Source organism: Mauremys mutica, chromosome 8 (assembly GCF_020497125.1).
Source record: "Mauremys mutica isolate MM-2020 ecotype Southern chromosome 8, ASM2049712v1, whole genome shotgun sequence".
Lineage (NCBI taxonomy): Eukaryota > Metazoa > Chordata > Testudines > Geoemydidae > Mauremys > Mauremys mutica.
The window spans coordinates 29612071-29632958 of record NC_059079.1 but is presented as its reverse complement, the minus strand read 5'-3'; the positions used below and the strand labels follow the sequence as shown (position 1 = coordinate 29632958).

General features: G+C 45.8%; 1 protein-coding gene across 3 annotated transcripts in view; it reads right to left on the bottom strand.

Annotated features, from left to right (window-relative positions):
• The window catches only part of LOC123375366 (maestro heat-like repeat-containing protein family member 2B), a 57773-nt gene extending 37102 nt beyond the window's left edge, over positions 1-20671 (bottom strand). For all 3 annotated transcript variants that reach the window (XM_045026159.1, XM_045026160.1, XM_045026161.1), the window contains exons 1-23: positions 20573-20671; positions 19925-20023; positions 18503-18654; positions 17831-17974; positions 14718-14810; positions 14176-14245; positions 13945-14058; positions 12823-12896; positions 12438-12560; positions 11068-11151; positions 10547-10691; positions 10040-10080; positions 9574-9715; positions 8210-8262; positions 5385-5492; positions 4913-5032; positions 4564-4686; positions 3266-3418; positions 2545-2571; positions 2097-2219; positions 1602-1681; positions 721-856; positions 457-552 (exon numbers count right to left, since the gene is read on the bottom strand). In XM_045026159.1, the coding sequence (XP_044882094.1) occupies positions 457-552; positions 721-856; positions 1602-1681; positions 2097-2219; positions 2545-2571; positions 3266-3418; positions 4564-4686; positions 4913-5032; positions 5385-5492; positions 8210-8262; positions 9574-9715; positions 10040-10080; positions 10547-10691; positions 11068-11151; positions 12438-12560; positions 12823-12896; positions 13945-14058; positions 14176-14245; positions 14718-14810; positions 17831-17974; positions 18503-18654; positions 19925-20023; positions 20573-20660 (2388 nt within the window). In that variant the 5' untranslated portion in view covers positions 20661-20671. The remainder of the gene's footprint in view (positions 1-456; positions 553-720; positions 857-1601; positions 1682-2096; positions 2220-2544; positions 2572-3265; positions 3419-4563; positions 4687-4912; positions 5033-5384; positions 5493-8209; positions 8263-9573; positions 9716-10039; positions 10081-10546; positions 10692-11067; positions 11152-12437; positions 12561-12822; positions 12897-13944; positions 14059-14175; positions 14246-14717; positions 14811-17830; positions 17975-18502; positions 18655-19924; positions 20024-20572) is intronic.
• Between the last annotated feature and the right edge of the window lie 217 nt (positions 20672-20888).

The window sequence follows — 20888 nt, the reverse complement described above, 5'->3', positions numbered from 1 at the left end:
CTTCATTTTTATACTGAACGTGCATCAAACTCCCCACCCCTCAGCTCTTCACGATATTCTGTTCATGTCTGAGGAACAGGAAGTTTCCTCTGAATGAGTTTCCATACACAGGGCTTAACTCAATATTCATGAATTCCTCTTAGAAGAAGTGATCAGTTTCCACTGGTTCTCTTGGATTTGGCTACTGCAGTGGTGATTTTCTTGCCGCTCCAAGTAGTGTCAAGGACACTGTAAGAACCTGGTCCCAATCCAGCCCTGGCATAAAATGGCATAGCTTCCGTGGATTTCAGTGGGGCACATGCCCGCTTATCCCAGGAAGAATTTGGTGCTTTCTCCCTAAAATTCACTCCATTGTGGAAAATTCCTCCACAACTGAAGCTTGACCCCCTAAATCTCTGACTCTTCCCTGCTGTAACACAAGAAACAATCTGCACCACGGTTCAATGATCTACTCACTTCAAACATTTCCTGGAACCAGTCTGCGGTTGGTTCTTCCTCCAGCAAAGTCTCCACTAGCTTGCCAAGGGCTTCCAAGGACCTCACGTAGAGTGACTGAAACCAGAAAAGAAGGAGTGAGGCTCAGCACAGATCATTTGTGTGTGTGGGCTGGGGAAAGCTAACCATAACCTTGCCAGGGAGGCCATGTGTGACTGCCATCACCCAGTGCCTGCTGGGCAGAAATACAGTGGATGGTGCCGGAGGAGAATTGTTGTCACGTACTTGTATATGCAGAGCATCCTTTGCTGTCCCGTCTTCCTCTTTCATCTTCTCCAAGGGAGGAAGGGGAAATAAACTTTTGAAGCACTGACCAAGGAGCTCACGGTTTTCCTCCATGGTCAGAGATGGTTTGAGCTTGCTGGCAGAAAAAAGATGGAGAGAAAAGTCATGTATTAGACTCAGTACCACCTCCAAGTAAAAGAAATGGGTCCAATGACTAGAGATTGGACCAATCTAGAACCCCAAGTGCAAACAACCCTTCACTTTGCACCTCTATTAAGTATTGGCTCCTCTAGAAGTAAAGCTAAAACTTCAAATCTCCTTTTAGAGAAACCCACAAGCTTCCTCCCCCCTGCCAGCTAGCCAGACACCTCCCTCCCCATCTGAACTCTGCTCCATTGTACTGCATGCCCCACAACCTCCAATCTTGTGTCTTTCGAGCACAAACCCCCAAATGGACACATTCAAATCCTTAAGAACTGAAGTCCTGCTGGTGAGCAGCATGTGAGCCACAGGGCCACCCAGAGGATTCAGGGGGCCTGTGGTCTTCGGTGACGGGGAATTGCTGCTGAAGGCCCAGCACTTCGGCGGTGGGTCCCGGGGCGGAAGTTCCCCCCGCCGCCGAATTGCTGCCGAAGACTGGGCCCCCGTGAGAGTTTTCCAGGGCCCCCGGAGTGAAGGACCCCACTCCAGGGGCCCTGAAAAAACTCTCGTGGGGGCCCCTGCAGGGCCCGGGACCTGGGGCAAATTGCCCCATTTGCTCCCCCCGGGCGGCCCTGGTGAGCCAAACCCTGCAGGCATTAGACTGCTCCCAACCTGACTTTCATGAATTAACAAATAAGAAGGCATCACAGTGCCAGGAAATATGGCAGAAAATAGCCTACCTCAGATGTCCAATGGCAAGAACTGCCTGGTAGCGAACTGGAGATGTCAGGGAATCCAGTGGTTCCATTTTAATGAAGTCCTGAAATGCATGAATGGGGACATCAAAAATGGGAAATGGATTTGAAAGGCAGAGAGGCCTTCCTCTCACACCCTGAAACAGGGCCATATGCCAGACCTGGAATAAACAGACACCGTGCCCAGCAGGCTCTCTGCCTCAGAAATGGGCCGTAGGGCCATCTGCAGGCTATACAGAGGACAGAAAGAGAACTCACAAGACACAAGCCATTCCTTCCAGTTACAGCCCACAATATATGTCAGCATCCCTGCCAAGCTCAGAGTGGACCCAGCATTCTGGGTGCCATGCAGGTAGCTCATGAGACTGCAGTAGTACAGTCACAGCCAATGGATAAAATATCATCTCCCCAGAAAACCAGTCTCATTACATTACAACAAACTCTCTTGTACTTCAATCCTCAAAGCTCCTAATCACTCACCAACATGTAGCCAAGGAGCTCCAGTTTGTATGAGAATTCGAACTCTTGGGAGTCTCTGGTCTCCAAGATGGCACAGCTAATCTCCATGACATTCTGGATGAGGGTTAATTTTAGGTTCATGTCCTACATAATCCAGAAGGAGAAACAAGAGGATGTGGATGAGAAACTGAGAGAAGAACCAGAGTCCAGAAGATAAAGATCAGGAATTAAATCTAGCCTCGGGAGAGGAGAGAGGTGTCCCCAGACCCCAGAAGGTAGTGGACTCTGGCTCTGCACCCACCTCAGAAGAAGAGAAAACCCAGGTTCATCAAATAAATCCAGGCCTACTTACACCAGAGCAGCCAGGACTCCTGCTTGATGTAGCAAGGAAACCAAGCTCTGTGCAATTTAAACAAGCAACTTGTGTACAGAAAATGCAAGAGCTGAGGGCAGATTATTTAGAATGTACCTTGTTCGCAACAGTGATGCCCAGCACCTGAAAAACGAAATGCAAAACAGCTATTAGCAATGTAGATAGTCCCACATAACACACATCCTCAAAATGTCCTGGCTGGTGAATATGGAGCAGAGAGAAATCACTATTGTTAAATCTTCCAAAAGGCAGGAAAGGTATCCAGAGAGGGTGTTTTGCAGAGGTCAATATCAGGGGCCATCCTCTGTAGTATTTGCATTTGTGAACTACTGGAAGATCTCAGTTTGGTTCAACTGTTTTTGGCAATGCCTAAGTGAGAGTCTCAGTTAGACAAGGCAGTACTGAATGGCAAAGTGACGTGGAGAGGTTGCATTGAGATGAGAGTCAGGACCAGCAGTCAGGCACCTGGGGAACAGAAATAAAGCACACAGACAAACAAGACGACAGATAAGAGGTAAGGGAAGTAGTGAGCAAATCAACTAAATACAGGCTAGCACTAGTCTCTCTTGGGTAGCAAAAGATAGAGCTAGATACACATCCATATGAGGGGAGTTAGAGTGTTATTCTGAATAGCCTGAGTGTCACTGCATCTGAATTACTGTGTAGCTGGGGTCTACAGAATTTCAGAAGAATATAGAAAAACTAGAGAGAATACAAAGAAGAGCAACAAAAATGATACAACATGTGACAGCTCACGCTCCATCCATTACAGGTTTAAATTTGAGTTATGTGACACTTATCATGCAAAAACTCTTACCTGACAACTGGCTCTGTAATGGAGAAGGATGTTCTTTGTGATGTCTGCCTCTACTCGGGAGAGAAGCTGTTCTTTTGGAGCATGGACAGCCACGCTGCTGTAGGTCAGCATCAGGGTGCTGCGAGTCTGGCCTCTTCTCCCATGGTGGTAGTCCTAGACAATCAGAAAGTTCTTCTGATGCCTTTTGCTTTGGAATTCTGATCTGCTGCTGACCGAGGAATTCATCACAGCAGCAATAGCAGCTTGCACTTGCAAAGCTCTTTTCAGCCAAAGATCTCAAACCACTTGCAAAAAGTATTTAAGCAATATAATAACTGTGAGAGGCGTGGAGATATTAGTATCTCCATCATTCCCACTAGGTAACTCTGACACAGAGAGCCTAAAATGCTGAACCTACAGCAGTGAAGTACACGGGAGCTTAGTCATTGACACTGGTGGGTACAAGATCAGGCGCTAAATGTCTTGCCTAAGGCTGCACAGTGAGTAAATGGCAGAGCCAGCAGTGGAAGCCCAGAGGCCTAGTCTCCTGCTCTAGCCTTTAGATCAGTGGTTTTCAACCAGAGCTACTTGTGTACCCCTGAGGGTCTGCAGAGGTCTTGCAGGGGGTTTATCAACTCATCTAGCTATTTGCCTAGTTTTACAGCAGACTACAAAGAATGCAAGTACAATATTTATATTCCAGTTGATTTATTTTATAATTATATGGTAAAAATGAGAAAATAAGCAATTTTCAGTAATAATGTGCTATGACACTTTTTAATAATTTTATGCCTGATTTTGTAAGTAAGTAGTTTTTAAGGGAGGTGAAATTTGGGGTACACAAGACAAATCAGACTCCTGAAAGGGGTACAATAATCTGGACAGGTTGAGAACCACTGCTCTAAATCACAGGTTCCATAATTGTCATTCGTAGACCACTGGTGGTCTACCTAAAGCAGGTTGGTTGGCCACATGTTGCTTGCAACACCTCCTCATTTCCAGCTACTAACTGGGATTAAAAAAACGCTAAAAATACCTTAAATGCTTTTCCATGCAAGCAACTGAGGTAGTTCCCACACATTGTGCATGGGAGGGGCGCTCAAGCCATGAGACATCAGATGATAAAATGATACAGATGATAAAAATCATTTGAGAGAACCCCAGCTCCAGAGTGTGCTCCTCTCTGCTTAACTGCAGGCGTCACGTAGAATGCACACACTGGGGGACAATGCAAGCTGAGCAGAGCAGACACTACCCTGGGGCTGCTGCCCCTGCTATAGAGGGAGAGGAAGTTGGAGAGAACCCCCTGGCTCCTTTACCTTCAGGCGGCTGATGAACCCAGGAATCGTAACCTTGCTCACTGTAGCCCCAAACTCCTGAAGTGCGTTCAGGGTGAGGTCCAAGTGGCTCTCAGCAGAGAGTGCGAGGATGGAAATGACTCCCTGTCACCCAAGAAAAATACTGGTTAGGATCTAACCCACAAGTCCATTCCTTTCAGCTGAAGGAGTGTAAAGCGCCAGTCAGGCGTCAGACCCGTGGGCTGAGTGAAACAGCAACGAAGAGGATATGAAGCAAAATAGCATCTGTCCCAGGCCAGCTCAGAGCTGAGCCCCTCAGGGAGCATTCAGGGGTTACTTGGTAAAGCGGGGAGAGGGACAGGGTCCTCACCTGTCTCTCAGGGGCTTCCATATAATCTGTTGCTGTCAAAAATTGATGAAGCTGGGATTTAACATGGACCAGGTCCTGGCAAACTGCTAAGGACGTTCCTAGCGCCTTATACAGGAAACTCTGAAAGAAAGAGACCGGCATAGAGATACCAGTAACAGAACGTGCCAGTCAGTACAGACCCAGCTCAGCAACACTCAGGAAAGAACAAGATAGCCAAGTCCAAGCACTCCTACTGCAGAAACATGTCATCATCTAGCCCAGCCAGAGAACCAACAATGCAGCACAGACAAGCAGCCTGTCCGAGCAAATATTGGATGGGCAGGGGGGCAAGAGAGCAGGGAACAAGTAAAAACAAATTTTATATGCAGAATAAAATATAAAGTAATGAAGCCTTGAGAGAAGCCTTATGCAGCCCCCCAATCAGAATTTCAAGGAAAATTAACTAGAAACTAAGCCTTAACAGAGAACAAACCTTCTCAAGGGAGGGGCTGGCATAGCTGGCCATCTGCTGGTTCAACTCAAGGCTTATCTGGCTGCTCCAGGCACTGTCGTCTATCATCCCCAGAGATGTTCTTAGGAACTGAGTGTAAAAGAAGAGAGTTAAAGCAGATGGTTAATTGCAAGAATTTGGGGGTTGTTGTGGGGGTTTGTTTATTTGTTTGGTGTTTTTTTTTCTTCCTTGTTCTCTCTTGTAAACTTTCCAATATTCAGGTGTCATGGGAAGGTTATTTCCCTATTGAGAACTATAAACATCGACAACCCAGATTTCCTCTGCTGTTGTTCTTTAACCTTTGTGTGATGATTCCTCTCAGTCCTCAAATCCAGATGAACAGTGAATTGGAGAATGAGATGGAGCCAAGAAATCTGACCATTGAGGAGTGATTTTATAGTGGATGGAGGATGGGTCTAGTAAACTTTGAGCAAAGGGCCCTGGACTACGAAGGACCAGGCACCTTCTCTGAAGTGCTATGAACCCATTCTGCCACCTCCTGAGGGTCCCCAGGGTTGTGAGGTACCTCACTACCCCTGCCCTTAGCATGAGAAAGCCTTCTCTGTGCCTGCCAGGTGTCAGCTCCTGACTCAGCCAGCCACAGGAAACACAAGCACGCCCTTCTCACCCCATCCAGGTTCCACTCTCCTTCTACAGATAAGCAATCGGTACAGTCCAACCGCCGAGCCCTCTCTGCAGCCCCACAATGTCCAGCCCCTGTTCCACTGGACACTCACAGAATTCATAGGTTTGCTACACATCACCTTACCAGTTTCACCTCAGCATCACCGCTCCATTTCACACACTTAGATACATTTATAGTGAAAACAAGCAGAGTTCAATTGACAAAGATCAGAGAGTTGAGAAGCAGCAAGTAAAATTAATGTAAACAAATGGTTACGTAAAAATAAAATCCTAACACACTTCTAGAGCTTGAACTTAGATAACCAAATATTCCCCTGTCTCACAAAGGATAGCTCCCCCAAATCTCTCTCCCAGCATGAAACACCCAGACCAAAGATCATCCTCCATTCATAAGACAAGGAGCTGTCAGTTCGTCCAATAGATGAAGGATACCTGGGGCCAGATACCTCTGGACCTCCAGATATAGTTCCACGCATCCATTGTCTTCATTTGAAAACAGGGTACCCCCTATTGTTTGCTTGTTTTTCTTGTATCAAATCTCCTCTGGAGACTTCACAATCACTTGATTAGAATTTTCCTCTGTTGATTAGCATCCACTGTGAATAATTACTCACAGGCAGATAAGCGTCTCCTGCCTGAAAGAAACTTGTTTATCACTTTCTGGTGACCAGCCCGAACTCACAGACCTTAAAAGCATCAATTTCAGTATAGAACCATAGCACCTTATATATTATCCATCCAATCACTGTGCAATGCTTATGATGAGCCGTGTGACACAGGTATCCAGTAAAGGCTTTACATGACACCCTTTGATTATATAGAGATCAGATCCAGGGAATCCTGGGAATAAAAGGTAATAATTGGAGATGTACCAATCTCCTAGAACTGGAAGGGACCTGGAAAGGTCATTGAGTCCAGCCCCCTGCCTTCACTAGCAGGACCAATTTTTGCCCCAGACCCCTAAGTGGCCCCCTCAAGGATTGAACTCACAACCCTGTGTTTAGCAGGCCATGCTCAAACCACTGAGCTATCCCTCCCCAATCCTGTAGCCTAAGTCAGTGGACACCCAAAGGACCAGGAGTCACACCCTCATCTCCCATTGAAGTCAGCCAGAGGTTAGTAACTTTCAGCACTTTGCTGTTTCAGGCCCTAATTTTGAACAGCAGCCAGGAAATCTCAGAAACCTCACAAGAAAACCTAATCTTAGTTGATTTTTTAGCCCAAAGAATTTCAAAGGAGGCTGGATCTGGAATGGGGAACTCCAGAGTGTAATCCAACCCCAAATGGAACTGCAAACCTTCTGGGGCGTATTTGTCACTAGGTCCCTTCCTTTCATTTTCAGCACTCGCCATCAAAGTGTTCCTTGTCTGGATTTACACGAGGCTGCAAAGAGCTCTTTCTGAGCAGAAAGGCTTCTCCCTGAGATACAGTCACCAAACCCTGTCTTGTCTCTTTTCCTTTTGGGGTTTCTCACAGCAAATTTTCTTTTGAGTGGCAAAGAGAAAAAAAGAATCCTTTCTATGTCCCCCAGTGGTGCATTAGCACCATGAGCATGCTGGTTTTCTGGTTATGTTGTGTGTTGTTCCCAGTGGTAACGCAGAGTTATTTATAACTAGCGCTGGTTGAACAATGGTAAGTCCATTTCACAAAGCAAGTGGGAGTTTTTTGTTTTCTTGATTTTTCAACACACACATGAAAAGTGAAAGAAACAAAAATATTTTGCTTTTCAAAATAAAAAATGACCATTATTCAGTTCTTTGTTTTCCCCCTTTCCTTCCCTTTATCCCTCGTCCCCAGGCCTTTCCTCCCCTCTTCCACTTTGTGACTGAAAAAGCCGGGGCGGGGGGAGGGGAGGCAGGGGGAAGGAGACAAACAGGAAAGCAAATGAAAAAAAACCAAAAAAATCAACTTCAGTTAAAAAAAAAACTGAACATTTTCCAGTTGGGTTGGGTTTTGTTTTGTTTTGTGTAAAAAAAAAAAAAAAATTTGAAAGTGTCCCATGAAAATAAAAAAGGCCAGTTTTCACTGAACAAAAGTTGCAAATGAAATGGTTTGACCAGCTCTGCTTAGAATGAATAGTTTATCATTAATATTTTCCCCAGCTGATACATTTGGAGGGGGGAGGGAGGGCTGTGACAATACAGCTGAAAGCCATCTTGTACCTGAAGCAGCATCTGCTCCCACCGCGCGTGGTCCAGGGAATTCTCTGTGTTTCCTATGAAGCAGGAGGCAAAACAATAATGTCAGCTAGGTTAGCAAGAAGAGTCATCCCAGGAATCTCCTTTGCAATCAGTCCTTCGAAAACCCCTGCTCTGCCAAGCTGTAACATGCCTGGGCTTTCAAGGCTAAATGGGACCTACGCCAACGTTCTTTGTTGGACCAACAGAAAGTATCATGTTATGTACCCTGCTGGCATTTTTATTCAGGGTCAGTCAACCCACCAGGAGTGAGATGCTGAGCACTCCCAATTCCTTTTGACTTTAATGGGAGCTGAGGGTACTTAGCATCTCAGAAAACTGTTCAGCACATCAGAAGACTGGGTTTAATGGGAATACAAACTTTTCCTGCATAATAAAAGATTCTGGACTTGATCCTAACTTGATGTAAATCGGTGTAGCTTCACTGAAGTCAATGGAATTATACTGATTTACATCAGCTGAGAATCTGGCCCCGTTTCTGAATGTCCAGCTCTAACCTACCCTTCTTTAATGTCGGCACAAGGCAGTACTGGGGACTCTGTACAGCAACAACTAGGGAAGATACAGCTCATTTTTAAAATCTTTTTTTGACTATCAAACCCACTTGAACATTGTGGGGTCTGACCTTCATCAGAAACATATCGGGTTTGTGCTCCACGTAGGGTCTGTCATACTCCACAGAGACTACACTGGCACAACCACGTCATTGGAGTTCTGCTGGCATAACCCCATAGTGTAGATGCAGCTACACTGACTGAGGAGGTCAATAGATTCATACCACTGTAAAATTGCTGAAAGACATTATTAGGCCCACAATACCTAGAGTCTACATGGGCACCCACTTGGCCAACCTAGCTTTTATGGCTCAGGTTTCCTTACAGAAAGAAAAACTCTGGGTTTTTAATTGAATCACCCTTGAAAGTAAACATGGGGTTTAATTTTCAGAAACATTCAGTTTGCAAAATCAGACTATATATGGAACCCCAAAATATTTCACTAACCTCCAACTTCACGTGTAATTCACCTTCCGAAACATTAACCTAGCAAAGGTGTGGGGGGAACTGCTGTAAAATTTCCATTCAGCTGAAACCTTCCTGGCCTGATTCTGCCCGGATTGAATTGGCTTCAGTGGTTTAACTCTAGATTTAGCCCAGTGGTTCACAGTTATCCAGATGAAGGAAAAGTGAGGGCCTAGAAGCCCAATTTCAATTCCCCACTGTTCCCACATACTGCAACAGGAATGGCACAACACGTGTCGATACGAAGCTGCATTTTCTGGCTTCCCTTCTATGCTCCATGGACCGCACTCCTCCTAACTAGCACTTTACCTTCAATGTACTGCAGCAGAGATGGGATCTTTACTCCCCACATCTCACCCACTGCTACATGGATATTTTGGTGCAGGGCCTGTAGTAACTGCAAGGCAGCACATCCGTGTCCTTCTCCTGCATAAGGGGACGAGGCTACTACCTGTCAGCGAGAGAGAAAGAACAGGCTAAGTTTGGTCAGCACAATACCAGTGTGGTCCTGAAGGAGGGAATAGTTCAGACTCTCTCATTGTGGAGACCATACAATAGAGTTGTTGATTCTACTGCAGTGCCTTCCTGAAGAAGAAAGCATTCTAGCTAGTACGAGGATGCAGAACAGTGCGTCTCAGGAGAGGGCAGAGACAGAGAGATCCAAATCATACACATTCCTCAGCCTGTCTACAAGCATCTAGCTAGAAAACCCATTTTTATAGTTAACTGTCCCACTTCACATTCCACAGAAAACCTATTCTCATGGTCTACTCACCAGGAGTCGTGCCAGCAGCCCCTGGGGTGTAGGGAGTTTCACTAGGGAAAGAAAGAGAATATCATGAATTCTGCCAGACTTTCAGAGAGTCCTGCTGATGTTATTCACCTAGCCATTTCCAACGTGCCCACCAATGTTGAATGCAGCTGATCATAATTTGCATTTCCATAGTGCTTTCAGTCTGAGCTTCTCAAAATGCTTTACAGCCATGAATGAATTCCATCTCACAGCACCTCTATGAGGTTGCCATTAATTACTCCTTCATTTCACAAGTGGGGAAGCTGAGAGAGAAAGATCAGGTGATTTCCCCAAGGTCACATCAGAATTTTGGTGGCAAGCTGGGAACAGAACCCACATTTCCTAGCTCCATCCCATGGCCATGTTGTAATCACAAGACCATCCCTCATTTTAGCCTTCTCATTGCAGATGAGAGAACTGGAGCAGACTGAACCTGTTCATTGCGTAGTGTGCCTGGAGAGCATAAATGAAAGAGTTTCTGTTATAAACCTGGTCCACCGTAGTCAAGGCAAGCAGCTTCTTCTCCTTCCTGCTGCTTTTTCTCAGCCAGCTCCCTAAGGCATCTGCAGAGAGGCTTCAAAGTACCAGTGTACTGAACTGGCACCACATATTCGAGAAGCCTTGGCCATAACACCTGCAGAGAAGAGCGAGACTGTTCAGTACGCAGCTATTTCCATCCCCCCACCTCCAATATCCTGCTGTCGGAATCCCTCCCTCTCATGTAGCTTGTAGCTTAGCCCCCTGGGGGACCTAAGGGGCAGTTGCACTCAGACAGTGGAAAGAATGAAGAGAAGATCTCTGCAACATGATTCCTTCCAGTTCAGTTGCTTTCTATCTTTTCTCTAATGTGAACCACTTACTCCATGATGAAGGGGTCACATCCCTGACATGAATCTGACATGCTGTTCCTCCATTATGCTGACTGTGCAAAAAGCTTCCTTGTGGGGAGGTACAAGGAAGATAAGGAAGAACGTCCCTATTTCAAGAAGCAGTAGCAACAGGTCACTTACTTGGGTCATTCCAGTGACCGAGGTGTCCAGACATTGCAGGATGTCAGTGCACAGGGTTTGGATCGTGTTTTCTTCCGGAATAGCCTGGGTGAGAAGTGTTGTACCCTGCTGTGAGACAGCTCTATAGAACTTATTAGCTAGTAGCAAGACACTGGCTAGAGAATCAGTGTCCTTCTCTTACAAAGCCATCATGAACATTGACCTATGCCTGCTTTTATATTGCACTGGAAGTGCACAAACATCTGAAGGGAAGAGAATAATGGAAACTCTTAACTGGTGGGTCAGATCCCAGGCTTAGGAAAACCCTAAAGTGAAGGGAATGATTCTCTGAACACAAGAGTTTCCCCAACAGGGTTAATTTTCTTTAAATTTGAAAAACTGTTTCATCTTTTTATCTCTGAGGAAAAACATTCAGACTCTGCCCAGTGGAAATCAATATGCAGAACCAGGGGGATCCACTCTGTTTGTTCTGATGCCCCAACCAGCTTGGTCATTCTGGGTGTAGTGAGTGTGATTCTATCAACGGGCCTAATTCTGCTCTTACTTACACCGGACTAAATATTGATTGACTCTACTGATTTCAGTGTAAAGGAGAGCAAAACTGGCCCGAGGAGAAAAAGCAGCCTTCCTTAAGATGGATGTGTGTGTGCGCGTGTGTGTGAAAAAAAGGCCCTTGGAGAGTATTGCCACAAGCTCCAACTTTGAAGAAAAGGGGCCAGGCAGAGCTAAGATCTTCAACAACTTACTGTAAAGTTGAACTGTTTATGTTAATACAGATCATGGATCCAATCATGGAGCACAAAGTTTCTGGAGCCTCTGGCTGTGTCCATGGATAGAAATACGGATTGAAGACATTTTTAAACTAGTACATGTAGATTAGAGCATGTAGTGAGGGAAATATGCAGCAAGCTTTTCCAGGCTCTTGACAGTCTGGGATGCAACCTGCATAACCTCGGTATTTTGCTGATAGTTTATGTTTGCTTCAACAGCCACAGAATTGGGCACCATTATGTTCTCTGGAGAGTCTATTGAAAACAAAGAGATGTGCTTCCTTGTACAAGAACATTTCACTGAAAAATGGTGTTTTCAGAATTTTCAATGACTCATCAGAGGGTTGAGGAACCTAGATGACTCTGTTAGATGTAAATACCCAGTGTGAGAGTCTGATCTGTTACACTAGTATAAATCCAGAGTAACGCCACTAAAGTCAGTGGAGTTACCTTGACTTTACACCAATATAACTGATCAGATTCTGGCTCTAATCCTTCAGTCCAGTTGTCCTTGAGTCAAAACTCCCACTGAAGGCAAGGGGAGCAGTCAGCATGCAAGAATGGTAGGACCGAGTCTTAAGTGTTAAGAAGTCTCCTTACCAGTTTGCTGGTGGACACACTGAACTCCGTGAAAACATGTGCTACCATATCCCAAGCTGCACAGTTCTCCACACTTTGTAAGCTGAGCAGCCTCTGGATGAAATGAAGAACTGCCTTCCTCACCTGCAAGGGTAGAGATGACACACATGAGTTATTGTTATCCCTTCTGCCTGAAATAGGAGATAGGATATGAGAGTCCTTATGCTTTTGATTTGATCTCCTTGGCTTATAAACATGGATCCATTTAACACAGTCAGGATAATGACATGCCTTCTCTAGTCTGCAGTCTCTCCTCTGGATCTGAATGAAAGCTCCACCCAGATGTCCATTCATCCCATATCATTGAAAAAAAATTGAAATATTTCACTGCTCCACACAATCTTACCGTAGCATTCTGATCACTGAAAGTGGATTTCACTGCCTTCACAATCAGACACTTTTTCGGTCTTGTCTCGGGCACTGAAAGATAAGGAGAGGTGTACAGTACTTCTTTGATCCACACACTCACTTTCCACATTGGAATGAATCCCGGATTTCAAAAGGCCCTATTTAAGAATAATACCAAGCTTCTCTCATACACAGAATCAATGGGGAAAACATAGGACCAGACTCTGGTCTGAGTTACACTAGTGTAAATCTAAAGTAATTCCAGTTCTATAAATAGTGCCATCATGCTGCCATGATGGAAATAGTATAAAAGAATTAGATAGACTGAGGTCAATCTGTGTTTAACACAGTCTAACAGAACTCAGAATCTAGTCTACAGTGTCTAATACTGACGATTATCAAGTCAGGGGTATTATTTTATTTTTGATTATCGTTAATGTGCATTAGCCCCAAGTCAACTTCTGTATCTGAAGTTGAAAAATATCTTGGGCTACATTCAGCACTTAGTTGAACCTGTTGATTTCTGTGTGGCCATAGGGGGGTAACTTAGGGCAGCATTTTGCCCCTTAGTGGATATCCAGACCACTGGTGACTGTGTGTTATAGAGATTCTGTGCCCCATTTGCAGAGGTGATGAGTCTGTTACAGCCCTGCCGGGCCTACAAAGCCTTGGTTCTTTAGCTCAATCTATAGTAGCTCATGCTTTTAGCTCTGGATCAGGGCTGGCTTTAGGCCGATTCCTCTGATTCTCCTGAATTGGGCCCCGTGCCTGACAGGGCCCTGCACATAACAGGACCCCGCGCCCAGTGACCTTTTAAATTTTTACTCACCCGGCAGCGCTATGGGTCTTCGGCGGCACTTCAGCGGCGGGTCCTTCACTCGCTCCGGGTCTTCGGCAGCACGTGAAGGACCCGCTGCTGAAGTTCCACCGAAGACTCAGAGCGAGTGAAGGACCCGCCGCCGAAGTGCAGCCGAAGTCTCAGGGCACCGCCCGGTGAGTACAAGCCCCACAAATCAGGCCCCGCACTTCCTAAAGCCGGCCCTGCCCTGGACGTCCCCAACTCAACCCTCAGCATGTCGGCCAAGAGGGCAGCTGGCACAGTTGCTCCTGTGTTACTTACAGTCAGCATCAACAATAGCTCTGAGCAGCTTCAAAGAGGTCACACAAACAGCCTCATTCTTAATCTTCAGCTGTGAGTGCAGAAAGGCTATCAGATCCTCTGGAGAAGAACGGGCTGCAAGGGAAGAAATCACGTCCTCGCTGATGACAGAACTCTTATTGTTACCATACCTTACAAAGGTAAGGAAGTTACAAGGAAACTACTGTGTAACTCAGAGTTTCTTCCCCTTACCTAGTTGAACTACACAATGGACCAGCTCTGTGTGATTTTCCATGCTGAGCGGCCTAGCTTGAGAACAGATCTGTGGGAAGAAGGGAAATGGTCAAAGAAAAACTAATCAGAAGCAATTGAAAAGAAAATGTTCAATTAATTTCTAAGCTTCCACTTCCTACTTGTCCAACTAGAGGTCTGAACCCCAGGTGGATGGTACTGAACGCACAGCAAGAATCAAACACAATGTCCAATACATTAGATGAGAGAAGCTAAAGTGTTTTGAACGGCAGAGCTCATCGAATCAAGACACAGCCACAGTGTTTACTGTACAACTCTGACTCCCCCTGATAATCGGCTTATGGTAAAATTGCTTTACAAACTGAGCTGGATATTAGCCAAGAAAGTGAGACCACTACCTGCTTACTCTTGAGCCTGCAGAAATCAGTAAGGCATGAGGCAGTCCCCAGGCTCTGCACTATCATTTCATAGATTTGGATTGTTAATATGCTTCAGATCTGCTGTGCCTAAGCTCAAGGGATCCAAGCAAAACCACCCCTCACCTGGTTATGCAGAGCACTGCAGATGGCTTGAAACTTCCCGTCAGGGAGAGGGATCTTATATTCACCAGAGACCTCCAAGAGCTGGCTCAGACTCTGCAACAGAGGGTGAAAGTCAGATGGTGGCACACACAGGAGCAATATGTAGTGACTGAAGCAGATTCAGGGGATTCATGGATTCCAAGGCCGAAACGGATTATTGCCATCATCTAGTCTGACCTCCGGTATAACACAGGCCACAGACCTTGCCCAGAATAATTCCCAGAGCAGAGCTTTTAGAAAAACATCCCAATCTCGATTTAAAAACTGTCAGTGAGGGAGAATCTGCCTCGGCCCTTGGTAAATGGTTGTAATGGTTAATTATCTCACCATTAAAAATGGACACCACATTTCCAGTCTGAATGTGTCTTGCTTCAGTTTCTAGCCACTGGATCAAGTTACCCCTTTCTCTGCTAGACTGAAGAGCCCGTTATAAAACATGAGTCCCTCATGTAAGATATTATAGACTGTCATGAAGTCACCTGTCACAGGATAGGTCCACCCCGTCAGGGTGGTACCAGGTTGTGGAGGAAATGAAGTAGATCTCGGGCGGCCCAGCTGGCCTAGTCTCCTTAGCCACCGCAGCAGTCCTGACTCCTATGGCAGCATAGCCTAATGGTTGGGATCAGCGCAGCAGCCCTTCAGTGAGGGTCCACGGCCAAACAGCCTGAGTCTGTAGGGCTCCCCTTCTAGGTATAGCAGTGCGGCCTAGTGGCCAAAGTCAATGGAACCACCCTTGGCAGCAGAGCAATGCGGCCTAGTGGCCAGAGTCATTAGAACCACCTTTTGCAGCAGGGAAGTGTTGCCTAGTGGCCAGCCCTTCTCCACTGGGTCCTACGTATTCCACAGGTCCCAGCCCAGGGCCCTGTCTTGCCGCAGGGGTATCTGCCACCAAATCAGCGGGGATCCTTCCAAAACACGCCAAGTCAAAGCCCAGTGCCTCAACTGGATCAATGCTTAGTCTACCTAGGATACTTTCCACTCAGGAATTCTGTGGTCTCTCCTCCATCTCTGGCATTGGGCGGCTGGGGGTCGGTTGCAGCCACAGTCTGGCTGACCTCTGAATCCTGGAGCACTGGCAGTCTCTCTGCAGGAGCCTCCAATGCACCCAGGGCCGGCGCTTCCATTTAGGCGAGCTAGGCAGTCGCCTAGGGCGCCAGGATTTGGGGGGGATGGCATTTTGCCTGGAGGGCGGCAGGTGGTTCCGGTGGACCTCCTGCAGATGTGCCTGTGGAGGGTCCGCTGGTCCAGCGGCTCTCGTGGAGCATCCGCAGGCACGCCTGCGGCAGGTCCACCGGAGCCGTGGGACGGACCCTCCGCAGGAACGCCTGCGGGAGGTCCACCGGAGCCGCGGGACCGGCGGCAAAATGGGTAGAGCCGGCCCTGCGCCTAGGGTGCCAAAAACCCTGGCACTGCTCCTGAATGCACCTCTGCTCTCTTCGGCAGCCATCCCAGACTGAGCTGAGTGGCTCTCTTTAATATCCTGGTTCCAGCTGAAGCATGCCCAGCAGAGATGAGGGGCCATGGCCTCCTTAACCCATAAAGTATGATTATCCCGTGTTGAACCAATGTTGGGTAGCTAAACCCAATCACGCACCCTTTTACTTTCTGTTTGTTAAACTAAATAGATTGAGTTCCTTGATTCTACCACTGTAAGGCATGTTTTCTAATCCTTTAATCACTGTGGCTCTTCTCTCAATCTCCTCTCCAATTTATCAACACCCTTTTTGAGTTGTGGGCACTAGAACTGGACACCGTATTCCAACAGTAGTCACACAAGTGCCAGATTTAGAGGTAAAATAACCACTGTACTCCTCCTAGAGATTCCCCTTTTTATGCTTTTCAGCTTTTTTGGCCACAGCATGAGCTCATGTTCAGCTGATTGTGGTGATCATGATGAATAATCTTTTTCAGAGTCACTGCTTCCCAGGACAGCATCCCCCATCATGTATGTATGGCCTAAATTCTTTGTGCCTAGATGCTCACATTTACATTCAGCCATATTTAAATGCACCTTTGTTTGCACCCAGTTTACCAAGTGATCTAGATCTCTGTGAATCTGTCCTCTCCATTTTTTACCACTTCCCAATTTTTATCTCATCTCCCAACTTTATCAGAGATGTTTTTATGTCCTCTGCCAGGTTATTGATAAAAAAGGTGACAATCAAATTCCTTCCTGCATCTAAACACTTTTCTCCTTTGCTGCTTCAAGCTTCCAGAATGTCTCTGATGCCATCTACAGATTTTACTATATTGAAGCAGTTCTGTAGTGCTCTGATGCTATCAAACAAGTCCATCATGCGTTGGTTCCCTCCAAATCATGGGTATTTCAACCCCAAAAGTGACCACATACTGTACCAGAAAGCTTCAACCAACAGAGATGGTGAGTAAATATCACTACCAAGAAGTTATAGCTGTCTCGTGAGTTCATTTACAACAGTGTAGCCGCACTGAAGACAGAATATGGCCCCTTAATTCTTGCTCATGTGGTACTCAGGGTAGATGAAATAGAGAGAGAAGGGGAGTGAGACAATATCTTTATTCAATATCACCCACCTTGGCGCTGTTGGGACCAACATGGCTACAACAGCACTGCATAGAACGGGAGGTGAAATAGACAGGCAATGCTTTTAGATCCATCTAGTTACATAATCCAAAGCAATCACCCTCAAGCCTCCTTAGTATTAATTTTCAGCCATTGACCATTGGCTTGGTACTGACCAGAGACAACATATGGCAGACCATGCTCTGGGGAGCTTATGAACTAAAAGAGAGACGCAGAGTTGACAGGATGTACTGGGAAATCATGAGGGAGGATCTTGTTGGGGAGGGGGGCAGGTGTTTTGTTTTTTATCTCCTTATCATCCTCCCCAGGAAACAGAGGATGCTTTTCATAAGAGGCATTTACCTACAAATCTTCTTGCCTGGCTCACCATGTGTATAAACCCAGAACTCGTGTGGATATTTATTTTCTAACAAGTCACTGTCTCAACCAGGAAACCCCACTGGCAGCAAATTCCTTGTGCAGTTCATACATGCACACACATAGACAGTTACCTTAAGGAGTGGTACCTCACCTTGGTGACGTGAAAAACATCAGTGTTTTCGTTATATTGCTCAAGGAGCCATGAGAGGTGTTCAAATATCTGATCTTGATACTCCTCTTTGTGTAGCAGGAGGCTCATCATGGGACCAAGGGCTTTGATGATAGCCTGCTTGAGCTGCATAGATGAGACACAGAATTTATGTTCCTACTAATTCATTCAGTATCATCCAATGGGCACACCTTTTCTACTTCCAATGCCTGCAACTTCCCTTGTTCCACTGTAGGAATGGGCCTATCTCAATATTTCCTAAAGAACCGGGACTCGTAGGGTTGGTTTCAGGATTATATCCTAATGCACCTCACAACTATACCAGGTAAAATATTCCCCAGATTAGTATGCATTCTAGGCCAACTCATCCCTGCTGGAACTCCACTGGGGCTGAATGGAGGAATTAATTTAAGCCACTATCCCGTGTTTATCTGCACGTTAGGTGCATAAAACTAGAATCCATGTACACTGTGTACTGACAGAATTTCCATGATGTGGTGACATTATAAATGTTTGGGTTTTAGATGTTTTACATGACACTCTGTTCCATCCAAAAGGACCTACCACTAAATGCCATCATCACAATGAGTGTCAGACACATAGAATTTAACGTTACAATTTCTGCTAAAGGTTTAGAGAACCAGCAATTCTCACCTCTGGCTCCTCACAGGTCAGCCAGTTGCTGGTCACATGAGTGTAGACGGGAAGAAAATGATTGCAGAGTCGCAATTGGCCCACTTTGGGGAATGAGCACTTTTCCCAGTTAGCCAAAAAGAGACGTACTGCCCTTGACCATTGTTCCAGAACTGCATGGACGGAGAGAAGACAGGCAATGTGAAAAGGACACATTAGTAACGAGGAGAAGTTGCTTTATCCATGAAGACACCCAGGCCAAAAGTTTACTACAATTCCATGGCAGCTACTGCTCTGTTCAGGACTAGACGCTGAAATCCAACATCAATTTTGAGCTATTTCTCTTCCCCCCATTCCGTGTCTTGTTTCTCAAAAGGCTTTTTAATTTGCAGATCTCTCAATCTTTTTTCAATTACCAGCATCTGAAGACAATTTTTTCTCCCTTCCTTGTTACCTCTTAATTAGAGCTGCTTGAAAAAACAGTTTAAATTAAATTACAAATCTTTACTGATGGTGATTTTTTCTTTCAAAATTGCAAAGTTTAAAAATCATTTCTATTTTTCAAAAATCAAAAAAATCCAGCCACCTCTTTAGATACTCAGAAACACTGGATGCACACTTCCTGATCAGACTTGTCACTGACATTTTTCACATTTGTTTTTCATCAAATTTGGGGAAAAATTATGGAAAATATAATTAAAAATCAAAATATTTCAGCAAGCTCTCCTCTGAATGACTCGTGTCCTCTGCAGTTATTGTTTATTTAACTTTAACACTGGATGATTTTATCTCGAGTTACAGTTTGTCTGAAAGATGTTCAGTGCCCCTAACTGCCATTGGCTTTACTGGGATTTGAAGGTAGTGGGGAGCACTTTGCCCTAAAGGTAGGTGTATCTAGTGTCCTTGCTAAGAAGAATTAGGGCCCAATCCTGTTGTCTATGAAGTCGATGGCAAAATTCCCAGTAAGGATTAACCCCTTACTGAGCATCACCTGAAAAGCAAAGGAAGAGAGAAGTGGAGAGGAAGAGAAGACAGAGAAAGAGGGTGAAAGGAGATGATGATAAAGAAACTAAGAGGAGAGAATGGGTGAAGGAGTGGGAAATGGGATTTTTAAATGTACAGTATTGAAATCTGTTCCCTTCACCTCCTCCCCCAGGAGACTGCCGGCAGATGGGCAGCTTCAGCCTTTGTGTCTGTTTATTTTAAATTATATCCATGAGTCATAAAGGGCTTGAACTTACAAATGCTCAGTGCCTCCTGCAAAGTGAGGAGCACTCCCAACTTCACTGAGTGCTGCGGGAGCCAAGGAACGCACCACCTGGTGCAATCCAGGGCAGGGAGCACAGTTCAGGGCATGTTTGCAAACTTGGTCAGTCACTCCAATCTGTACCAAGACCCCCTAAATATCCATTTGGGGCACCTGCAGTAAGTGCTGGCACTTACCACCGCAAAATGCTTGTCTCAGCCTGCCGTCCTTGACGAACTCCAGCATGGAGAACATGGTGTTCAGGGTCACTCTCACAAAAGGGATACACTTACGTGCTGCAGAGAAAGGCAGAAGAGAAGGAAGATAGATAATCGGCTGCTCTCCGCCTTCTTAGAACACACTTAGAAACACTGAGGGGCAGGATACTATGGGCTCCTGGGTCATTTTGCGCTGCGTAAGCAGAGCAGACTGGCTTTAAAGGAGCCATTGAAAGCCAGTGGGGGATTCACCCTGAAGAGAGGAATCCTGCACCAGTGCACAGCTGTGCCCGATGCTCAACTCACTCCCAGCATAAGGGGAGAGAGCACTGGGGCCGGATGGGAAGTGGGGTGGAGAAGAGCTCCACTAGACCTGATCTTCCACTCATTCCCATCCTTAAGGAACTTCAGTTGGGGGCAGAAGTTGGAGCTTCCACTGCCGTCTGGACAGCTCATGATCTGGAAGCCAGAACTAGCAAGAGCAGTGAATCCTTTGTCTCTCCACACACGCACGCACACACTCAAGCAGAGCTCTGTTTAGCTGCAACATTTTTAGGTAGAGAGAGTAATCCCCTGTCCTTAAATGAAAGACGATAACTTTGAAACAAAAGATGGAAGTTACCATACCATAGGCTGATGACAGGTTGCCCAGCGTAACTAAAATAAACTCTTCAGGCAGCTTCGGTGGTTTTAGATGACAGTGCAGCTCATACATGACATGCTCAAAATAGCAGCTTGCCAGAGTCACTAACGTGTTGCTAGCTGCCACTTTTACTTCATTTGTTGCTTCCTACAAAAAAAAACAAAACAAAACAAAAAAAAAGAGAAAGACTGAAGTAACTGAAGCCGGTTGCACTAGCCAGAGTTGTTTATATGAGTCAAGATCTTATTTCTGTGCATAAGTTCCGAATGAACTCACCCAACTTTCTGCGGATACAGTCAT